We start from the raw sequence: 24,182 nt of genomic DNA, 5'->3' as shown, positions 1-24,182 counted from the left end.
GATGTTGTGATCATTTTTCAGGTCCCCACAAAGATCTGAATGCAAAAAGCTGCCAAAATTCTCGTATTTTGTCTGGTTACTTATGGTTAAGGTTATGGCTGTTTGGGGGTTTGGGCTGTCATGTTGGGATTAGAGTTTTCCCCATAGAAATGAATGGAGAGTTCCCACAAAGATACAATTATAAACTTGTGTGTGTGTGTGTCTGTGTGTGTGTTTTTGCATGTTCATGACTCCAGTTATTGTATCCTGCATTAATTATATATAATGATCTTTCCAGTTTCCTGATGTTACACCAGCAGGTAAAGAGAATGTAAATCCGTATGATATAGAATGACTGCAAGGCCATCTGCCCAGAGAGTCTCTGCAATATCATGTTCATGTGTCTTTGCAAGCACCATTTGAAAAACAATCACCTTCTTTCGATATAACATAAACCCACATTCTCACTCTGTCTCTGCAAAGAAAAGTGACATTTCAGTAAGGAGTACAGGCTTTTTGCCAAATGCTTGGATGATTAACGTTTTTAATACTCCAAGATTCTCATGCTGTAAACTGGATCAACAGTTTTATCTTCCAATTAAATCTATGCATGCATTTTACTCCCACTGACACCAACTACAAAACTGGCCACAATTTTAATAGTTAAAAAAAAAAGAAAAACGAACACAAATATCCTAGGCAAATGGGAACTCTTACTGGGGGGATATTTTAAGTAACAAATAACATGAAACTGGTTATAATACTGGATAGTTGTACAAATAAAAAATGATAGGCAGAACACTAATAAATGAGATTGTAGATGTTTTTCACTTATTAATAACCGAAGGTTAATTTGCAGTCAATACTTTCTGGAGCTGATAAACGAAATCAGAGAATCACCGAAATTGATCTAGTCTGACAAAGGTGTTACAACATATAGTAGCTTCTTCCTGTACAGACTTTGATCTATGGATACATTTACTTAAGCATTACACCACTAAATTTAAATAAAGAATATGGATACATACATTAGTTCTAAGAGCTTAACAGATTTATTAACCCTGACACAAAGCAGGGCTCTGCTTTCCTTACACTTCTGTTGGGAATGCGTTACTACATCCAATTAAAAACTACATGTAGTGCTTTAGACTGACCGCCACCTACTCGTGAACCTTACTCACCCCTGATGTAGGGTACACCGTCCACCCGAGCTCGGCCGTAGCTGTTGTGGAGTCCATTAACGTCTCTGCAAGAGCAGGGAGGAGAAGGTTTGCTCAGTCCGAACATGAATTCACACACAAGATAAGTCATGTCACTTACGGGCGAACACAATGCGAATGATTGCACAAATACAGCCGTGTGACAACCTGTTATTTCATATAACTCACTCAATGTGCTTTGTTATAAATACATGAGCATTCATTAACTACTCTTCCTAATCCCCACTATCCCAGTCTGACCATTTACAATCTGTCAGTGCTTGGAAAAGTAGACCATTATTTTCACATCAAACTATAAAGTGTATGTACACTTATAAACAATGTGGATTTAATATCGGTGTCCTACCATAACAGCTACAGAGGCAGTATGGAAGGGGCTTAATTTTACAAATAGTTTTACGTTACTGTTTATGAACAGCTACCCCTGAAACTGTTCTCTGAAATGTGATCAATTTAGTGAGCGGTAGGAAAAAGTCCAGAAAAATCTATGAAGATTTACTGCTAGCGCTCAGGAAACCTGTCTTCATGTTTGCAAGCAGATTTTTCAGTCACGGTGTGGCCACATATTCACAATATGCGTCAGAAATGTTTTGCTTAAAACTTCCCTTTTTGATAGTAACTAACACTTCCAAAACTTCCAGTTTGCTATCAAAGTGTGATAATATGCATACAGTATCATTACAACTGGAAAAAAGCTTCAGAGGAAACGATTCGGTTAGCAGGTTTATCTCTGCAAACATTTATACATCGTTTCCTAATAAGCAGTACGCCTGCTAGCCTTCAGTCTAATTCCAGGAGGGGGGAGAGTGAGGTGGGGATTATTTTGTTATTTTATTTGATATTTTTTGCACAACCTGGCCTTGTGTCTGCAACAAACCGGTTTAATGGAAGAGTGACTGACCACCAACCTCTAAAATCTTGCAGCTATTAAGGTTAAAGATGGACCTCTTTGAGGTGGGGGGGGGGGAGTCCCTCATCGTGACCCACCGTGTCTGATCCCGACACTCAGGGACCCGCAGACAGTCCACATTTTTGCTCCCTCCCAGCTCCTAGTGTACTTGAACCGATCGAGCAATCGAGGACACTGAGTGCTGGGTACAAGTGTGTTGGGAGCTGGGAGGGAGCGAAAATGTGGGCTGTCTGCGGGTCCCGGAGGACCAGGCTAAGAAACGCTGCCCTGGACAACTCCCCAGTTTACAGAAAACTCACTAGTACTGACAGACTGATGGAGAAGATTACTTAAGATATTTGTTTTGCTGAAAGCAAATGTACTATAGTCACAAAAGGATTTGGAGAGATTTTCCCAGACACTGATATAAATCTTTGGATCTACAGTAACGGACGACCATCCACATTCTGTATAACTGGAAAAAAATCCAAAAATATTTTGGTGCCATTTTACAATAAGGCTCCCTTTTGCCACTTATAAATGGTAATAGCTCATTAATTAAAAAAAAACTGTTATAAGCAGAGGTGGATAGTTCAGGTACAGAAAGTAGAAGTCAATTAGCTGGTATAGCAATTAGCAATAACTTCATAACTTCATTCTTATTATAAAGCAGTACCAATGTTTGATCTTTAACTTTATCGAAGGCGTTGAAGTCCAGCGGTTCACTGGATGAAAAGTTGTGTTTCACAAGACAAAGCTACTTACGGCTGCTGCTGATGATGATGATGACCTAATGAGGAAGTCACAGGCATTATTTACTCATTTTCTGGAGGTCACACTGCTAGCAAAACATAAACACTAATTAGCACTACTGGGGATGCGTGTATCTCTGAGCAGCACGGCTGTAACCTTCCTACAATGACATTTTGATAATAATTCATCTTGCTGTCATTCATCGGTAGGGATAAACATGCCCCCTTATAAGTCTGTGAGCTGAAAAGGGGTACAGCAAGAGGTAAAAAGCAGGGAAAAGTGTAATAAGGCTTTCATTAATTCCACTAAATAGTTGTTGTTAATTAACGTTGCTTTCAAGGAGAGTTTTTTTCTTTTGAGGAACAACCCGAATCTGTTCAGTGTCTCTGAAAGACCATTACATTCAAACATAATAGGAAGCTTCATAACAGCCTCATTTGTATAATTAGGCAGCTAAATTTCATTTGTATATAGCTGTCGATAATATCACATAATGCAAATTGATGAGGCCCCTTTGGGTGTCACTCTGTGAAACGCAAATGAAGCCCATCAGCATAATGAGAATTAGGACGTGTAAAATAAGAGTTATAACCCACTTATAGGCAGTTTGCAGAGAACACCGTGGAGTATAGGGGGACGAGCACCCTGCTGGGATTGTAAAAACACACCAAGCCCCCCCCGCCCCGCCCCGCCCCCGCTTCCGCCCACACAGCCACCAGAAACCCCTCCCCACTGCCTGCCCCAAAACCCGAAAGCACTGGGATGAATTCTGTCGATGCACCTGGGCTGCTGCACGACTGTCAATCATTCCGGGATTTACACTCGTGTGGCGATGAATTACTAGGACAGGGATAAAATTCCAGGCCAGATTCCAGGAAGCGAGAGTTTTAATCAGAATCCGGATCACTTCACATCATCACGGGCATTAACCATGTCCGACACATTTGTTCTGAGGCGTGGTCTGACGCTTCACTCTCCACATATAAAAATAGACGTTTCATAAAAATGAAAAACATGATACTTACAAGAAAACACACATAAATAACAGGCCATTAACAGAAAAGACAATCATGTTATACTGTGCAAATTGTGCAAAACATGCATACATAATATTACCAAATTGGTAACAGCTTCTGTTCAATACGGGTCACTACACATGCGAAGGAACTGTTCAAGTGATGAGCTTTCGTCTTTTATGGCCTGTTATGTTATAGACATAGGCACAGGGTTATTATATCAGCAGGTGATGCAGTCCATCCTATGTTACGGAACAGAGCTGAACCTGAAGTAAGCGAAGGCCGACATCGCCGTAGCGTGCAGGTCAACAAGGACCCAAACCCGAGCCTCAAAGAAACACCCCCATGTTCTTTCTCAAAGGGGCAGACACCGTACTGTATTTTTAGACACGTTCCCTAACGCTCTCGATTTCAGAAGGTCAGAGCCAAAGTATGTGCCCCCCCACCAAGCAAGCCCATAAACGGCGACCACCCAGTAAACAAAGCACGTCACGATCGAAATTAGCAGACGTGCAGCTTAATGAGGGATTAATCCTTCGAAGGATCGCCTGGATGCCAGGTCTCAGTCAGATGATAACGAGGTGGCACCTGTTTAAATTGCCGCTCGTTAAAAGCCTACGAAGGTGCCTGGGAGGACAGCGAGGTGTGAAATTGGCGCTGTGCGAGTCGGCGATGTTCGTTTGGGTTGATGAGAGGCACGCTGAGGCCAGGGCCACCCGCTGTTTGCCGCTGCCAGCTGCGGGTCCTGCCCGCGTCGCAAGGTCTTCTCCAGCCAGACAGCCCTCAGTCACCCCTATGCCCCCCCAAACCAAACGCACGATTTGGCGATTTGATGATTTGCCCATCAGGCTCCCCCACCTACCCCCACCCCCCACAAACACACATGTTGGCACGATCCAGGCTCAGGGAGAGATGCTCAGAGACACAGAGCACCTGGTTACTGTATCCAGAGGGTGGGGCTCCGCTGGAAGCATTATGCTGAATGGGGGAGTATGTAGGAGGGCAGGGGGGTGTAAGCTGGCCAGGGGAGACAGATGGTAGCGCGGCCCGGAGCTGCCTGGAACCCCAAGCCCCAGCCAGGTGGACTCTGTGGGGTCAGAAGGTCCATCTCTGGATAGTCTTTCACTTTCTTCCCTTTCCTTCTCGCACGGCGGCTAAAACGCGAGTCGCACTCAGAACATCCTCCGCCGTTATTTGCTCAAATCTATCATTTCCCCCATTTTCTGTCCCTGACGCTTACAGCTAACAGCATGACCGCTTCCCACCGTATGCAATTATATTTGATGAATGTGCCGCTGCGCGTGGCCGTGTGTGTGTGTGTGTGTGTGTGTACGCTGTTTGTTTAGTTAGGTGTCATCCCCGATGCTGGCGATGATATACAAAACAAAAGTGTTTGTTTGTTTTCTTTTAGCTAAACTGGTTTGTTTCGTGTCGCTGCGTCTGTTTTGCGCGGCTGCTTCAACCTTACAAGCCGCAGCTGACAGATTAATGTCCACTTTAATAAAATGAGACGGCAGGTGGCGTAGTGGTTAAAGTACTGAACTGGAGGCCATTAGACTGTTGCTGTTCGTTTGTGGAAAATGCATAAATATTTACGCTCTGTGTTCACAGGAAGTGTGACACTGAGAACCACTTGCATTTTTTTTTATTTTGTAGATTGTATTACCCAAAACGATGTACATTATTTTGGGAAAGCTGGGTTAAGCGAATGAGGGTTAGGGGGCTTTGCTCAAAGATTCAGCGGTGATGTGATCTCACCCCGGGCTTCAAACCCACAAGCTTCCGATCACAGTCACAGTGTCCTGACCCACAGAGCTACAGAGTACCCCCGCAGTACCACCCCTCATCACAGTAATCATACTGTCTGGTACCTCCACCTGGTGAGATCATTCTAACATGACCCATTCCCATAAAGGGTACAGCAGGGAATGACAGAGTTAATCTTTAAATTTGTGCAATTTAAATTTTTTATTTTAAAATTCCTAACCGCTTACATAAGACAGCTTGAAAACTTATTAATGCACAGACAGAGCCGGGCACAAAAATGTCACCCGTCCAATTACACTGACATAAAGTCATTTCATAGATCAGTAAGTGCGTGTCTGAAAAAAGTCAGATGGTATGAAGGTATTAATATATGCGTGTTTCATACATTTTAGGGTCGATTTATAGAGGCGCTGGAACCATGAAATGAAGATATAAAATGTAAGGGGCTCCAACCTTCATGGCTCATTCTACACGGTGCCGTGGTACCAGTGAGGAGCTGCCATTTGTGGACCTTACAGCTCCTGACTGTACAACCTGCTTCCCGGCTTCAGGCATTAGGGAGGCAGTCGATGTTTTTCCAGACCTGTATTCAGTGCGTAAAATTTTACTTCTCATGAATTTATTTTTTATACAAAATTCTGTAAAGGCATTTTGTCACCCCATAGAAGTGGCATTCAGTTTTGGATTAAAGTCAAATTTCCCGTGCTACAAAAATTTTTTACAAAACTGTGTGTGTATGAGTTCATGTGTATATTTCTGGGGGAGAGGGGAGAGTTTGCAGTGGCACCTGGGATTCGAAGAAACCACTTATTTACTGAGCGCATGAGACAGGCAAAGTCAGTTATTCAAAGGTATAACGGAATGTCATTAAACAATATCTGAAATGGCGCTGCTAGTTTTTTGGTGGCACACTGTCCGACGTCGTGCAGGTGACACAAAATCTCCCTGATGAGCTGATGTTTGCTGAGATACGCATTTGACAGAACGCACGAGAACCTCAAAACGACGCGGAGGGCTCACGCATGTGACTGTGCCGATCACTGATAGGACAGCGCTCTGCACAACAGCCGCAACACCCAATGACAGATGAAGGAACTTGCACGAAGCATCACAGACATCTTCTAGGGTGACTGCAGCTGATTGGATGACAGATTACGGCTGGAATCCTCTTCAGAATGCTGCATCAGTGGACAGCGTGGCCTTGTCTCAGACCCCGAAGGCATTACGTAATGACTTTTATGGAAATCGATCTCATGCTGGACTTCTTTTCAGTATTTCGCCCCCTGAATTAGTCTTCGGGGAGCCATTATCCTTTTGAGAGGAGCTAGAGAGATGAGAATTATTTTAAACTGTGGCAGAGAAAGGAAGATGGGGAGAGCCAGGCCGCGATACGATAGTTTGGAAAGTGGAGCGGCAGAGCGCAAAGAGGTGCCAACCATCGGCAGTGGCCTGTGCAGGAAGAGTGGCCTGTTGGTTCAGGAAGGATGAGGTTCTCCTGAAGTTTCCCGATGCCCAGAATACCATGTAAAGTGGCTCCTTAATGACTTTGGGTTAAGCTAGCTCACTGGTGATACATAATAGGCAAAGAGATCACTGTGACTCTGAGGATGGATGAAATGCAAGACGTCAACTTGAATGGCACGCTGTCCCATGATTCTGAGGAGGATCGATTAAGCGTTGGCCTGGTGGGCCACCGTCGGACGCTCTCCATATTCCCAGCCCTATACGCTTTCCAACACGCCGTCATCTCTTCAACAAAAGTCCACTGAGAGTTAAACGAATCACCCATAATGCAAACTGCAGCAATATTTCAAATTGTTTTGTGTGCAACATTGTGCTTTTTTAATCAGCTGTCATCAGTCTTTAATCAAATCTATGCACTGCTATTTTTCTGGAAGTTATTTGCTAATGGGTGCAGCTCAAAGTTCCAAAGTAGACTGTTTCGTTCATAGTTTCAGCTTCCCTTTGATTTCAGTTTACGCAAGGTCGCGCTAGGTCTGCACTCTGAGATACACTGAACTGGCAGGAACAGAAAACCCTACAATGGAAAGGAAGAAATGTCAGTTGTATCTCAAAAAACCGCGTTTAACAACAAAATCACATGCTGCTCAAAATCCACAGCTTACTAAATTGTAACTTTAGAGTTACCGAACTTTCTTCCTTCTTATAATAACCAGGAACCAAAGGACAAAATTCACATGTAGCTTGTAATTAACTGAAAGATTACATTACACTATGTTTTTAGCCCAAGTTAGTCATTAATCATTTGTTTTGGAGTTTTCTGATGCATTTGACGGTACCGACGAAGCGAGACCAAGTGATTGAAGCCTCCTGATTTGTGCTCAAAGTCTCGAGGTCTGCATCATATGTTCAAATAAGTCATAACAGAGGCATGTGACGCAACTTGCTATCTAACAGCAAGATCGAGATTCGATGTCGGCACTCTGGGTTCACCCTTCATGATCTGAGCCCCCACCCTCGGCTGAGTGGGGTCAGCTTCCTGCCAGGTATATGAAGCAGGACACCCCTGTTAACCAGATCAAGCTGTGTTCTCCCAGCGGAACCGTGCCTATTTTCCTGCTTGGGGTTGTGTTGACACATTTATGTTGAACACTGTGGCAGAGTTTCAGCCAGCTGTTCCAGATGTTTTTCAAAGACCAAGGTCCCCTGAAATGCAGAGAGAAAAGCCACCAGACACCCACAGAACTTTATGCGCAACTTCCTAACACGACTGGCAGGCAGGCAGGCAGGCAGGTCGCGGTCTTTGTGAGGTACTGATTATACGCCGTTAACACTCACTTTGAAACATCTTAAAGACGTGATTCATTAAGAGACAGGGTCTAGAAATCTGAACCATCTTAGCTGTCAGTGCAAAACTGAGTCATGACAAAATGTGTGCAAAACGTTACCATTGCTACAAAGTGGCCCAGCAAATTCCAAGTGGGCAGCTCGAAGATGCACAAAAAGCTGTTAAATGATGGGACATGAGCACCGCGAAAGCTCTCAACCCCAAAAGAAGAATGCAGACCTGCACCCTGCTTCTCCCCGTCCTACCTACCACACACCTGCCTACTGTACACACATGCCTAATGCACACCTGCCTAATGCACACTTGCCTACCTCACACACCTGCCTAATGCACACCTGCCTAATGCACACATGCCTACCTCACACACCTGCCTACTACACACACGTTTACCACACATCTGCCTAATGCACATCTGCCTACCACACCTTCCTACTGCACACATGCCTACTTCACACACCTGCCTACTACACACACGTTTACCGCACATCTGCCTAATGCACACCTTCCTACTGCACACATGCCTACCTCACACACCTGCCTACTACATACACATGTTTACCGCACACCTACCTACCACACCTTCCTACTGCACACTTGCCTACCTCACACACTTGCCTACCTCACACACCTGCCTACCTCACACACTTGCCTACCTCACACACCTGCCTACCTCACACACCTGCCTACCTCACACACCTGCCTACCTCACACACACATACATACTGGTGTCACCATGTCGCATATTATGTGACTCGGATGTTAAAAATTATCACTGAAAAAAGTGCATATTTGAGTCAGCTTAGGTAACTGCGTATTGTTCTCAACTCACATTTATATCGAGACAGCACTTCCTTAGCCACCTCGACAAACATTTCTGAGCCAATGACATACTTCGTCTCTGATGGCAGCTCCAGTGGCCTTGTGGGATAGCGTATCGTCCATCAGTTGCACACTTTGGAATTTCGCAGAATGTAGTATGTCATCTGGGCACCGGGTACTGCTCACTTCGCATACTACATTTTGCCTACTACACAGCAAACAAGTATGTAATTTTAGATGCCTCCTTAGGGCTGACAAAGTTGACGGGTGACAGTTATTCCTGGGACTGGCACCTGCGGCTGGTTTTGATTGTGTTGCTGGATGAGACCATCATCACAGAGTCTGTCTTGGTACACATCAACACTCAGGCCTTCCTGTACAGCAGGGACCCCCAAAAGAAAAGCTGACCAGAAACAGGGACCCCCTACCACTCATGTAACAGAACTAGATTTCCTATTTCTTGTACACTCCTGTTGTAGGACACTCCTTAAAACACAACAAATGCCAATGAAAGCAAATAAGCTGTCGAATGGCTTGAAGCATTTCCTCACAGGCAGGTGATAGTGGCGATAAAATCGGCTTGTCGGAGACATTTAGAAATTACTCTTAGCTGGGGGAAGGGGGGGGGGGGGCAGCAAGGCTGAGTCACAGCTCTCCTACCTTTGGCAGACAAGCATTTAACTTCGTTAATATGTTCAGTCACATCCTGCTCCTGGGTCACAGGGCATAACGCACTAGGATAAATTTTGGGTTCCTGAAGATTTATAACTCGTGAGGTAGAGCCTGGCCTGGAGAACAAGGCCCCCTTTGCTGTATGTGATCTACACAAGCAAACAATGGTGTATTCATCTCGCCCTAACAAGAGCCATCATCCTGGAAAGAGCTACGGTCCCAGTTACCTACACAGTCACGCTTACTCAGAGGTACATTAATAGGTGCACTGTGTGCTGCTTTGCAGCAAAGCTACTCAAAGCACCCCTTCAAAACACACGGCAAAAAAATTATACCTTATGTTCAGTCATTGCCCTGTGATGGGCTGGCCCCCCGTCCTGGGTTGTTCCCTGCCTCGTGCCCATAGCTTCCGGGATAGGCTCCGGACCCCCAATGACCCAGAAGGATAAGGGGTTTGGAAAATGGATGGATGGATGGATGGATGTTCAGTCATATCTTAAAGGTTCACCACAACCATATAAAGACTCATGCTGTGAGCAATAAGACAGACAGGGTGTTTCAGAAAACAGAATAAATAGCTATGGATTGTGAATATTATAATTTTTTGGTTGACCAACTGCCCATCTAACCCTGGGATAAGTTCCGTTGTTAACACATCAAAGCTGAGAATCTCAGCACCAACGCGCCTGTCCCCGTCTTCCTGGCCTAACAGTGGTACGGCTTGGTCCTCCGGCACATCGCGGCGGAGCCGAGATCCACACCTCTCGGGCGAGCTACGTGTCCGCTGCCTGTGACATTTGGGCCACGTTTTCGCGGCTGAGCCGAGAATGTCACACGGCTTCCCTGAGATGTGGTGCAGCATTGTGCGACACGCAGCTCAAGAAGAGCTAAGTGCCGGACTCATCTACAAAAACATAAAGAAGAAGCAGGAAGAAAAGGCTTTATATAAGGAAGTGTCAGCTGAACGAGGTTCCAACAGGGATACTGGCAAGTAGAAATTTTAAGTAAACGTTTTAAGATCTTACTGCTATATTGTGAAGGAAACCAGGCCTAATCTTCCAGTCTCCCACTATGGAGAAAAGGATTTGTTGGGCATATTATCAAGCTTTTATTATTGCATAAGGGTGTAGTGTGAAAATACTGCAATATTAATATTAGGGCATAGTATTTCATAGACAGTTATATAATTTGTGTAATCATTACTGGCTTTGTAAATTCCATTCTATAATCAAGAACACTTGATATTCCTTATCTACTTTAATTCTCATTACTTTAATGAGACTTCTTATAGTCATTGTTTGATTCTAATTAATTCCATTTGCGTTCCGTGAAATATGAGCTTGTGGTTTAAGCTATTTCTGATAATTGAAATGGAGGCTTTATGTATCTCCAAAGTAGAGTATACATTCTCATTACACTTTGATCTAATATTGTTATTTGTTCTTTAAGGTCACAAGGTGGTCATAAATATTACATGAAGAGCTTGGAATTATGGGAGAACACTACTCGGTCTATCCACAAGTTAGTACTTGTGGCAGGCAAAGGTAATTTGCATGAGAGAACACTCCATTAGGATGAAAATGACACACTAAGCTATCTGAATTCAGCCCAAAAAGCCTGCGATTCTGGCCAGCCTCTGGATCTCGGCAGAGTTCTCCATCAGGCAGTGGCGTCAGCCGGCCGTAAGAGCCACTGCCACTGGAATTACTGGCAGGAAAGGAGAGGAGGCTCATTGGCCCCGAATCCGCGCCAAGGGACCGGAATGCTCCTGTTTCTCACACCCGTGTGGCAGAAGCCACCATGGAGGTCAGCAGCCAGGCCCACGATGTCAGCGGTGCCATCTGCCTGGGCCTGAAGCCGTAGGCAGAGAAGAAGCCCGGCGCTCAGATAACATCATCACTCCCCCACATACCCCAGGCAAGATACCACCAATGGTCCGCTTGCTAATAATGAAGGGGGGGCGACGTTTACAGAGAGCCATTTAACGAACCAATCAATTTCACCACTGAACCCCGAACTACCTAAAAAGCTTTGGTGATACGTGAACCCTGTATTTAATAACACAGTAATCCATTCCTATAAAGAATAAACCGATTGCATAGATATTATTACCTAATTGATTATTCACTAATCGAAATAAGAAGAACGGTATGTTATATATTATAGGGGTAAGTGGAAGAATTTACCTTTATACGTGTGTGTGTATATACATATATATATCAGAATTATATATATATGACTATGAAGATAGTCCCATCATTTAACTTCTGCCCACAATTACATTCTTGAAAATGCGGCAGAATTTATTTCCCTTGGGAAATGCTGCAGTGAATAACTGTTACAGGTATCACTTTAATATTGCGATAAATGCGGCACTGCAATTGTTAGATCACTGGTGTATTCAGTCCTCTGACGATTTCGGCTTCTAATTGGGAAGGATTGCACCACGTTTACATACATGTATACATTTTCCGGCTACTTACGCTGCACAGAGTTCCGGAGGAGCCTGGGGTCTATTCTGGGCAGCATGGAGCATAAGGCAGGGGCTGCAGGTCCATCACTGTCTACATACACCCACAACAGGTAGTATAAAGGCACCGGCTAGCCAGGTGGTATGTTTATGGACAGAGGAAGGAAGTCAGGGCACCCGGCAGCAACCTGGAAGCGTGAGGACACAGCGCTACCCGCAGTAATGTGATGTGATCGCTGTAACGAAGATACGTCACAAAAACAGCTACATTATTACAAAAAGGTTGCGTTATGGTTCTGTAGAATTTGTCGCACTGTGAAAAAAATATTTCCTTTTGAACGGTGAGAACAAAAACATCTGATGAAGGATGCGTACAACGAACCTGTTACTCTGTTTTGCTGTGACGACGAATGTATAGGTTACATTAACTTGCCCTGACGCCACACATATCAAGGATTCCATTCTTAAATTTGCATGTGGACCATTCAGTAGTCATAGTCGGTCGTGACAGTATTTAAGCCATCCTAGTCACCAATATGACACTAATATCAAAAACGAATGCATGTATTTAACAGTAGAGGACAGTCGTATGGATACATTTCATTCCGGTGCTGTTCTGGTGGCTGTCAACAGTTTGTCCACTATCATCCTCCGGCAAGCAGAGGTAGACAAGGCTCCAATTATCCATCAGTCAATCTTCTGGCCTGTTTTCCTCACAGCCAAAAAAATGAGAGACACAAACCAAGTGGCCCTCACATTATAAGTCAGGGAGGGGTTTGCAGAGTTGGACAGAAATGCGTAGACTTCATGGGTGCGTAAAAATCGCACTCCAGTACAAGACGTTCTTTACGATAATAACGAGTGATGCCATTTTAAAGAAGTTGGTAACAAGCTCTTCTTCTTCATAACATCCCAATAAATCTGCATTAAAGTTAAATCACATGTGTGAACGGAATTTATCGCATACAGGAGAGGTAAAATCACTTAACTCGACTCGGCGTTCATTTGTGGATATTGCTGCAAAAGTTTTAGTTGGTCATTCTGCATACATTCATATATAAATTCATTCATATTATGGAAAACTGAACGGTTCCGTAAATAGTTGCGGCTGACTGTTCTGGCAACGTCAGGAGATCTTTCCGGAAGGGCGGCCGCATCTGTTTCCTAAGACGCAGACGCTGCGTGAGTGATAATTGCTCATCAGAGGGAGGCTTGTTCTGCCAAGAGAGTCTCCTGACACTCCGGTAGGAACAGCCTGCCAGACGCTCCCAGTTTAAGGGACAGCTACAGCCGTGCTCAACATTTAATAAATGCCCTACTGCATGGGTGACACTTTTACATGCTGTGGATATGGTCAGGGCAGAAAGGGCATTTAAACGTGCTAATAACACAACAATAACAGTAATACTACACAAACACAATCTGCTTCCTTTATAGTGCGAAAGGCATGTCAAAAATTGAAGAAGCATATTAAGAACGTGTCATTAAACTGTTATGCAGGTCTAAGTCAACAACTTAGCAGGTACACAGACTGATCGACAGAGACGGAGAGAAGGAATAAAATACTTAATCCCGTGTAACAGAGCACACTGGCGGTGCACTGAGACAGTCAATCAGTCGTCTATGAGCAAACACTCAGGCCTGTGTGTTGATGCAAAGGAAATCTGCGGCTCTAAAGGCCAGTGTTTCAGGCAGTGCTCTGCCCTGATTAAAATCCAAGGCAAGTAATGAGGAGGTGGGGGTGGGGGAGGGGGGGGGCAGTGGGCCAGGTGTTTGGATGGACCTCTGAATGGAGATAAAGGGAGCGTGGCCAGTGAGCCGAGAGGAATTCCAACAGAGCAGTGTGCTGCTAAGGGAGGGGGCACATGGAGTGCTGGGGGGGGGATGCTGTTCAAACCCCAGGCTGAAAAGGCGGTTTTTGACAGGCCTCGATGTCACTGTTCTTCACTTGCGTTGGGGCCAGCAGGAGATCATAATGGCGGACTCTGCACTGGGACTCGGGTCTGGCGCGTATGAAATAAGAATCTCTCAAATAACTGCTTCATAATGGGCCCTGAGCAGACAGCCAGCATGCTGCTGCAAATCGTTAGAGATATGAAGGCGTGTAGATCAGCACACTAAACGCATGCTACTGCATTCAGGTTGGCGCAGATACTTGACCTGAAACTGTACTTTGGGATAATGGGGGCGTGTGTTTCCATAGATCCTAGGCCACTTCTCACTTCAACCTCAAATACTGCTGTACCTCCTCGCTCTGCCCTGTGTTCGCCTGTCCTGCGGAGGAGCGCTTTCCAGTCAGGGAACTAGCGGTTAAGGGACTGGAACGAAAGCCTGCTTAACCACTAAAGGTGGCCTGCACTCAAAAATAATCCTGTTTACTTAGTTCATCAGTGCATAATTTCCCACGTATCGGAAGAATTTCATGTTACTTTTCTCCTTGATATTTACATGTATATGAATAATGAGGGTCACTGCTGAGCTATTATCTGCTTGTGTCTCATTTTCCCACAAAAACTTGGTTGCTTAAACACTTATACTAGGAAAGGAATTTTTACATATATGGTGCTGGTCTGTAAAACACCAAATGGAACGATGGGCGTATCGTACTTCATCTTGTACTGTATGTGTTTCTAAATTGCGAAGTGAAACAAATCGTCGTGGAGACCAGCATATCTCGAGAAATTAAATGTTCGGTATGATTCGGGTTAATTGCTGACTTTATTATATCTGATTATGCCTCTTTTTTCTGTGTCCAGGTTCATTCTGAGCGTGTGTACCAGCCCACGCAGAATTTGCCAGGCTGACCAGAAGGATCTAGCGCGTACATCTGCCGAATACACAAGCGTGACAGCACATTCCACCTTATAGCTGGCAGTGAGCAAGGGTAAAACGTGGATTTTCTTTGCGTGACAATTAGAGACAATTAGAGAATTTTACAATGTGTTTAAGTTGGTGTTTAAGGCCGGTACTGGGCAGCTGAAGGTAAATATGCATTGCCGTTTCTCAAAGTGACTTTTAAACAGTCGATTCCTGCTTGCAAAATAGGCTGCATTTCCGGCTGTTAAAATACGCAAAATCCGGATTCCAGTTACATTAATAAAAATAAAAACCAACAATAACGAAAGCAAAAGAATGGCGGATCAAGATCAAGTGAGATTCACTCACTGGATGAAGAAACTGCTGAAATATGTCAGTGAAACGTTTGCGCTGGGAACCCGGGGCGCTTCAGGAGCGAGAAGAAAGTCCGATACTTGTGGCCGACGTGCTGCTGCCGTCTCTCTCCCTGGATGTTTGCTGGAGCCCCATCTGTTCGGGTCTCACCACACGGGAGAAAGGGGGGGGGGACGAATTGTTTTATAAAGAGGCAAATGGGCTACGTTTCTGCAGCTAGTAGGGCGGGGCTGCAAAACCCGCTAATCCGTGTAAATATTTACTCAAGGCCCGAATTCTGTTTAAAATGCCACAAACGATCTCTGAAATGAATATTTCCACAATAAAGGCAATCTGCACTGGATTATGCGGTATATTGGGAATAACCAAAATGGGGGGAAACTAGTACCGTTGTTTGTGATTAGGCCTGAAGCTTTTTCGCTTGTGTGTCATTAGTGGAGGCTGCAGATTGCCCCAGATAATCATCCTATAACTAATTATGTCAGCAGAGACTTTTGGTGCTGTGACTGTGTGTACTGACACTCCAGGGACCGACGAACGGGAAATGAGGGTTAATTATACATAAACAACTATAAACACGCGGAGAAAATGACTGACTGTATTAATTATGGCGGAAATCAAAGGAAAATGCATTGGAAATTAGACTAAATAGCTTTGTTTAACAATAAATTCTGATTAAAAATAGATGTTTTTAAAGCAACGTGACATTCATTTAAAATTTAAATTGTCTCTTTTTCTAGTTCGTTTCTTCCCATTGTTTATAATTTCTTCTAATTCTAAAAAAATAAATCCAAATTTGTAAATATTCATAAAAAGTTTTTTATCAGTTCCGATTACCAGTGATGCCAGTGTTAGCAAACGATGCAGGCAGACAGTAATCCTGACACGCCTTTCTTTCCCTTTTATCATTTGGAAGCTGAACTGCTCTCGACCCATGTGTTATGTCACCACAACTGTCCATCCCTGTAGCAGCTCGTTTCCTAACCAATCTTAACCTTAACTTACCTCGTAATACGAAAAGCGACCAAGATCGAAAAGGCTCCACCATCTCCTAAGAGCTGAATCCCAGCAAACCGCAGCTGCTCTTTCCGTCTGTGAAGCCCACCTCCCACACCCACAATCTAACCAGCACTGCAGCCTACGCTTCCTCAGGCTGCGGGAGTCACTGCGGTTCCGGCGGTGATATTTATCAGTCTTTATTCCTGCCGTTAAGTGTCACATCGCACTGAGGCTGCCTTCAATGCCGCCTTTTCACTAGGCCTGTACAGGCCTGTCAGTATAGTGACGCTGCAACACATTCATATTTATATACTTTATTTTGACTTATTTAACTTCCTGTGTGCGGAGATTTACCTCTCGCAGGCCCACGTGTGAAAATTAAATCATTCCAATGCACCAATCTTCACAAATGCAAAGCTGACAGGGCACGGTGGTGTCAAACTGGGGGGTTTTATTCAGTCGTCTGCCCAGACTTCCACGTCATTTAGCCGACAGAGGTGATGCGATTTCCCAAAGGCGGGACAGGCTGCGTCTGGGTCCGGGACCTGGACCGAATTCAGCGCGCGAACAGCTCTGGGTCGGGAGCGCGCAGCGAGCATGCCGCTAACACGCTGTCACCGTTTGGCCGCCAAAGACAACGGCGCCCCGTGAATGCAGGTGCGCATGCCAAGTACAGTTCCAGTCTAAATCAAAATTAACATTTGGCGTGTAGCATTTTTTACAGCCTAAATGAAGTCCTCCTTTACCTTTCAGTTTGCCATTGCAGACGACAGGAAGGTCAGAGAAGCACGTGGCAGAACTGGCTCGAAATCCGTAGGCTAGTTGTCTAAAACATAATGCACTAGTGCTAAAAACAATGGCATGCATAAAATATTACAGCCTGGCTACAAATCACAGACAGTAACTTTTAAATCAAACTTACTGCAGCAGTCATACGAAGCAATTGAACCACAGCGCAGTTTGTGCTGCCCCCTCGCCACAATTTCTTTACATGTGACACCGCAATCGCACAACTGCATGGAAATGCTCTCGTCTTGCATCCAATCAATTCCGCTCGCACGAATGAATAGGATGAATCTCTCCACCCGTCTCACAAGTGGTGCCGATGGGCCGAGGAACGCTGTTGCTTTCCAGAGATGGTTGGGGGGGGGGGGGGGGCATTACAGATGGAAGGAGTTAGAACGATGGAAACAAGATGATGGATGAATTCTGGCAGGTTTTTCTGGTCTGTTTCACAGCTCAGAGTTTCGAGTCTGTCAAATGTGATTGTCGGGGATTAAAACGGGACCCGTAAAAAGTCTAATCTACCGTTCCAAGGAAAATGAAACCGAGGTGAATGGGAGCCCCTGCCGTGCAAAGCAAGGTACTTTTGATAATTACTTTTAAATGGAGGACAGATCAGTTACAATATAACATCCATCCATCCATTGTCCAAACCGCTTATCCTACTGGGTCGCGGGTACAATATAACATGAATAATACAGATTAGTATGCATTTAAAACCTATTAAATTTCAGTTTCTAACACAAATTGTATTGTTTTGCTCCATATTAGGATGTGTGCACTGTATATATGCAAATATTCCCATACTTTAATATATATATATATATATATATATATATATATATATATATATATATATATATATATATATACATACACACTTTATCATCTTTTTCATTCGATAAATATAATAATGCATTAAAATGTATGGGCGTTGTCACGGAAATGGTCAAATCCAAAACAGAGACAAACTGTGATTCTGTTGGGACCCACGCTGGTACCAAGAGCAAACTTGTTTGCAGTCAAAACATTCCCCATGACAGGCAGGCCGAAAGCAGGTCAATCCACTCCAACTCGGGGGGGGGGGCTTTTCATGCCCTGCCAATTCAGGCATAAATCAATAGGCAGAGAATAACATGCACCTTGTTCACGGCTCATAAAGGTGTACCTTGTAAAATAAATAAATAACGATGCATGTAATGACGCTTTGAAACAATCAACATATGGGCACGACAGCATGTTGATGACAGTCTACAGCTAAGGACGTCCTCCGCTCTCCTACTGCATGTGAAAATGACCGCCACGGGGGGGCTCCTGGGTCACGATCGAGTCAAGAGCGGCACCAGAGAAACGTGCGCGCATCAGTGCTGTCTCGTGCATGCATGGAATCTTGCAGTGCGCTGAGAGTATGACAAAGTCAATGCGATGCATCATCGCAGTGAAATGAGGGCGACCGCCGTTCCCGTCATTGGGCAGCGGCCGCATGACCGCATCACACACAGTAATGCAAGGAAGATGCACAAAGCATGGAAATCTCCTGCTCCTCATATAATGAAATCTTCAGAAATTCAATGCTGGATCTACAAATTCCTAATGCATTTGGGTGCTGTCATGCCCGGCTCGTCCGCTCCTCGTGTGTGCCACGCCCCCTGCCTTCCCACGTGTATTTCCCTGATTGTACCCCGCTGTATCTGATTACTTTGATTAGTCTTGTCTGGTTTTAAGTCCTGGTCTTACCTGTTAGCGGTGTCCGTCATTGATGTCCGTCAGCGTGTGATGTCTCCCGAGTCCTTGTGGTCCTAATAAATCCCCGTTTGCCCTAAGTCTGCCTGCTTGCTTGCCTCTCCGCTCATCACCTTACCCGTGCGCCTCTACCGCCGACGTATCGCGTCACAGGTGCGTTAGCTGGGAACTACAAAGTTCGCTATTATGAAACGAAAGTGAAAGTTTGTGTGCAGTAAACAGGATGTAAAGATGGTTCTAAAATGTTAATTTTTAGCCTTGATATTATCAGTTGTGTTAAACCAATCAATAATCACTGAACAATTATAGTAAATAATGGGGGAAAAAAAACACTCTTTTTGAGCACCAACAGCCTTCTACGGCACCTGCAGTCTAGATGGACCGGTGGCCCTTAAGCATTTACTGATGTAGCATCACAGCAAGCCAGACTAAGCAAAGGTTGCTCAGCGCAAAGAAAAGGGGCAGCGAACAAACTGGCCTGCAGCCAGAGAGCCTCACCCCTCTGCCCAAAGCTGGCTGATTGACTGCATCTAGACGCCGGCCATTAGCTAGGATATAACAGGAAGGGCGCGAATGAGTGTCACCCCCTGCACAGAGTCACATGTGGGGCAGCTAAATGCTCCATCTCAGGATTATAGGCCAAAACAGTTTTTAATTCCTCTTCTGTGCTGTTTGCATTTCAGTGACCCAACCAGAGGGACAGGGGGCAGGCCAGCAGGTGGCTTGGGCCCCCACACATCACCCGCTTCATCTTCACCTCGACCCCCCCATTGGCACGACGCTGTCACCCTGCCGACAGGACACCCGGGCAGCCGCAGGTTTACAGGGGGGTGTAACAGTCAGTTGGCATGCAGTGGTAAATGCGAGCAACTGGAACACCTACAACTGAATAAGTCAAAAGAGTTGTGTGTCTTGAATCTGCCTAGTATGTCTGCATGTAGTACTTACCCAGTAAACTGTCTGGCAGTGTGTGTGCATATACTACTAACCCAGTAAACTGTCTGGCAGTGTGTGTGCATATACTACTAACCCAGTAAACTGTATGGCAGTGTGTGTGCATATACTACTAACCCAGTAAACTGTATGGCAGTTTGTGTGCATATACTACTGACCCAGTAAACTGTCTGGCAGTGTGTGTGCATATACTACTGACCCAGTAAACTGTCTGGCAGTGTGTGTGCATATACTACTGACCCAGTAAACTGTCTGGCAGTGTGTGTGCATATACTACTAACCCAGTAAACTGTCTGGCAGTGTGTGTGCATATACTACTTACCCAGTAAACTGTCTGGCAGTGTGTGTGCATATACTACTAACCCAGTAAACTGTCTGGCAGTGTGTGTGCATATACTACTAACCCAGTAAACTGTCTGGCAGTGTGTGTGCATATACTACTTACCCAGTAAACTGTCTGGCAGTGTGTGTGCATATGCACACACACACACACACATATATATATATAGGCACATGTGTGCATATATAGTACATAAAATGTAAATAATGTGAAAAAGTATGCCTTCAGGATAAAATTGTAGTCAGATTAAATTTTTTAAAACTATTATCCCCAGATTCATTCCGGAGTGAGCTGTCTCTCTCTGCTACTCCATCTCTCTCCGTCTCTCTCTCTCCCTCTCCGTCTCTCTTCCTCACCATCTCTTTCGCTCCCTCCCTCTCTGCATTGCAAGGATATTTGGCCCCACGTAATCCTTGCTGTCTGCAGTGCGCTCTCTGTGCCACACTGCATTAATCCCCGGGGGAAACACTGCCAGTCCCTGCTGGATTTTAGGTCACAGTGTCGAGACACCAGAATTCAGGCCGTTTCCTTCTGAGGTCATGGAGCAGGTACTGGCCTCTTCGTCTGCCAAGACGGCCGCGGGGCAGGAAGGGGAGAGGCGCCCCAGGACGAGGCCCGGCACAGCAGTACGTAGCTAAATGCTAAGTGATAAAACAGCTGCCTAAAGCTGACGGCCCCCATATAAAACCCCTACGATGGATGACAGGTCCAACAATTCCGGGAAGTGGAATCGCTTTTCTTCTCCCCATGGTGCACTAGCATCTAACATATATATCAAAGGGACATATATGGTCTCAGAGGGACATTACTGCTGACAACTGTGATAAAAAAGTCCCCTCAAACAACAGATGACAAGTGTGACAATTACCCAAAGGGCTTCACTGCTTTCTGTCCAAAATGCCTATGTGTGTGTGTGTGTGTGGGGGGGGGGGGTTATGTTTATATTACATTCTCCAAATGTCCTCACAGTGAGATAAAAACCTGTTTTTTGATGTTGTGGGCACCATTATTTCAGCCCCATAAGGAGAAACTGTAATAAAAAAACTATACATGCCAGAAGTCTTTTATTTCTTTGGTTACTCATGGTTAAATTTAGGACTGAGTGGCGGTTAAGACTATCATTGTAGGGATTAGTGTTTTTCACCATAGAAATGAATGGAGAGTCCCCACAAAGATAAGAATACAAACGGGTGTCTGTGTCTGTCTGTGTGTGTGTGTGTGTGTGTGTGTGTGTGTGTGTGTGTGTGTGTGTGTGTGTGTGTGTGTGTGGGGGGGGGGGGGTAAGCACACTGGGCGCTCGAAGGCGCGGCTGCAGTTTCCATCCACCGAATCGATGCGTAACACACACGCGTCGCGCCCCCTGTTCGCCGTTTGGCTGTTTGTGGGCTGCTTGAGCTGCGGCAAGCCGGCGAAAGCATTAATATTGGGAACATGAAAGGCCTGCTGACAGCGGGAAAACTGTTATGTTTAAGTCAGCTTTTGGTTTTTGGGGGGGAAAAAAAACATTGGATCGCTGCTCACATAATCGCTTTGTGGCTTCAGGGTCACGCCACGGGAATCGGCTCACCGGGACCGAAATGGACTCACCGCCTTTCGAAATCCAGCCCGGAAGGAGCGGTGTGGTGGTCCAGCACCAAAATGCAGGGGGCGGGTTCATTTTAGGGCAGCGGTACTGGCTCACAGGCACGGGCTTTCCTGAGCGGGCGCTCCCACAACACCCAGACGGACATCCTGGGCACCGGAACTCCCCGCGGTTTTACCTGCCGTCTTGCTTTACCCTAAATGCTCTATTAAATTGGCATGTTCTTAATGCTCCTCTCCTGTTGATTTGAATTATTATCTTATTTATTAAGTTCTTGCCTTTGCGCTGTAGCTCCTACTCCAATACTCCAATTGATACTCCAAAACAGCAAACACGGCATTCATCAGAAGCTCAGCCTAGCTGCTCTTACTGTAACCCTAGACGTGTGTCTATCACAGGCCATTTTCCTCAGTGGCATGTTGGTTTGGACAGAAGCGTCGAGCACATAAAAACAAAGGTAGAATTTAAATGTGAATTAGCAGGGTGCCGTCTTTGTAGAGGAAAAACGTCCAATCGTACAGCAGCATCAGCTAAAGCCTTTCACATTCCTGGTGGCTGGTTTCGGGGAACATATTCCGCCTTTATTCCTCAGCGAGAGTTACTGCAGGCTGGTCAATGACCCAAGATATTTTCACATTCTTTACATTCGAAAGAAAGGGCCAGTGGTTAGAATGGTTGAATAATGAATGGCACGGACCCGTGACCCAAAATTTGCCTTTTCGAGTCTCAGGAGAAGCTCCTGTGCTGTGCTCTGGAGAAAAGTATTTAAGCCGAATGTGTCCTGTAAAATGTTCAGCTGCACAAATGGGTGCAAACTGCCACCTGCAGTTGGATAGTAATCAAATTTAAAAGGGCGAGATACGAGGCCAAGCAGAGACGGCCTTCAATTCTGCTTCCCCGCAGTGGCATGCAGTTAACAGCCGATGAGACCTTCCTGCGAGCCAGTGCGGCGAGAGTTAGGGTGTCCTACAGGTGACACTGGCCCGTCGCTATGGCGACCCTCTCCACAAAGCTCATCTGGATGTAATTAGGCTGAAAACCAAACTGGCATTTACGGGAGGGGTGGGAGCGATGGCAGAGAATCGGATTTGCAGCCAAGCCCCAGTGACACCCGGCGAGGTGGGGAGGGGGGCTGGGGTCCATTTGCGGAGACCTAGCAGCAGGGGGCGCTACATCTCTGCGAGCTGGAGACCCCTAGTGCGACAGGTACGCTAGAGGGGTGACATTTCACCACAAACAAGGCCACCTTCCCGGGTTCCTGCTGACCGGGATTAACCCCAAAGGAACGCAGATGACAATACAAGCTCATAGGAATGTCCTCCAAACTCAGCCCCGTTAATTAAAGGCCATGATCTAAGCTTAGGGGTCTGACATCACTTTTATTCTCTTATGAAGGGCCATAGTTTGAAATTCCAGGACCTCTAAGGTAATGTCACCTCGGCCACACCATCACCACCTCCCTCATGTTATATAACTTCATAATTTCACACATTTCAGCCCCCACCCCCGACTCGGTCAGGGTATTCAAGCCCCTACTTCAGCTCTGCAACGGTGATTAGTCCTTTATTTGCCATTTGCAGAAATAGAAGTATATACCCCATCTTGTGCTCCACAGCTTGGAGTAGGGGGTCATAGCATAGAGTCAGCCAATGTGCAGCCCCCATGGAGCTGGGGGCTAAGGGCCTTGCTGAAAGGCTGTTCTGCCAAGAGCAGGGTTCAAACCAGCAACCTTCCGATCATGAGCACAGAGACTTAACCTACTGGGCCAGTAAGTGTGTTACATTATCTTATTTTAGCTGATTTATACCTGCATGTTACATTTACAGCCTGCCCCATTCAGATCCATGTTACGGTATATCAAAGGGGGTCAGGTGCAAGAGCCCCGTTCAGTTTGCCCTTGGGGTCAGTTTCCCAAGCAGGGGGAGGGGTAGGTTTGAGCCACTGCGATGATCGTTGGGTTCCACTGGGCCTTGGAGAAAAGCGCGGTGTGGATCGGTACATCAGCACAGCATGCAGAGCGAACCAATCAATGACTCTCATCAAAAGTGATTGTGTGAACACTCCCCACTGGGCTTTGGAAAAAATAACGAGGGGGGGGGAAACAAATTCTACAGCGGATCCTGCTTTCTGTAGTCTAAAAAAACAACAAAACAAAGCAAGAAAAAAGAGCCCCTTTTTGACATCCATGACAGAGAAACCAGAAAAGAATCTGTCAC

At 45.4% G+C, this 24,182-nt stretch overlaps 1 protein-coding gene and 1 long non-coding RNA gene across 5 annotated transcripts in view; both read right to left on the bottom strand.

The window, feature by feature from the left end:
* The window catches only part of ephb2a (eph receptor B2a), a 91,403-nt gene that overhangs the window by 54,523 nt on the left and 12,698 nt on the right, over nucleotides 1-24,182 (bottom strand). For 2 of the 4 annotated variants that reach the window (XM_049017775.1, XM_049017776.1), the window contains exon 2: nucleotides 1,161-1,225. In XM_049017775.1, the coding sequence (XP_048873732.1) occupies nucleotides 1,161-1,225 (65 nt within the window). Of the gene's footprint in view, nucleotides 1-1,160; nucleotides 1,226-15,559; nucleotides 15,709-16,570; nucleotides 16,654-24,182 lie in introns of those variants that run through there. The other 2 variants (XM_049017777.1, XM_049017778.1) reach the window with 2 other exon arrangements.
* LOC125745192 (uncharacterized) lies at nucleotides 17,012-17,560 on the bottom strand. Its single transcript, XR_007398592.1, has 3 exons — nucleotides 17,487-17,560; nucleotides 17,311-17,390; nucleotides 17,012-17,109 (listed from the first exon to the last, which is right to left on the bottom strand). It is a non-coding gene; the product is annotated as an uncharacterized LOC125745192 (long non-coding RNA).

The sequence above is a fragment of the Brienomyrus brachyistius genome, chromosome 6 (assembly GCF_023856365.1).
Source record: "Brienomyrus brachyistius isolate T26 chromosome 6, BBRACH_0.4, whole genome shotgun sequence".
Lineage (NCBI taxonomy): Eukaryota > Metazoa > Chordata > Actinopteri > Osteoglossiformes > Mormyridae > Brienomyrus > Brienomyrus brachyistius.
Note: the sequence above shows the minus strand (reverse complement) of the source record. Positions and strands in the feature narration are given on the sequence as shown.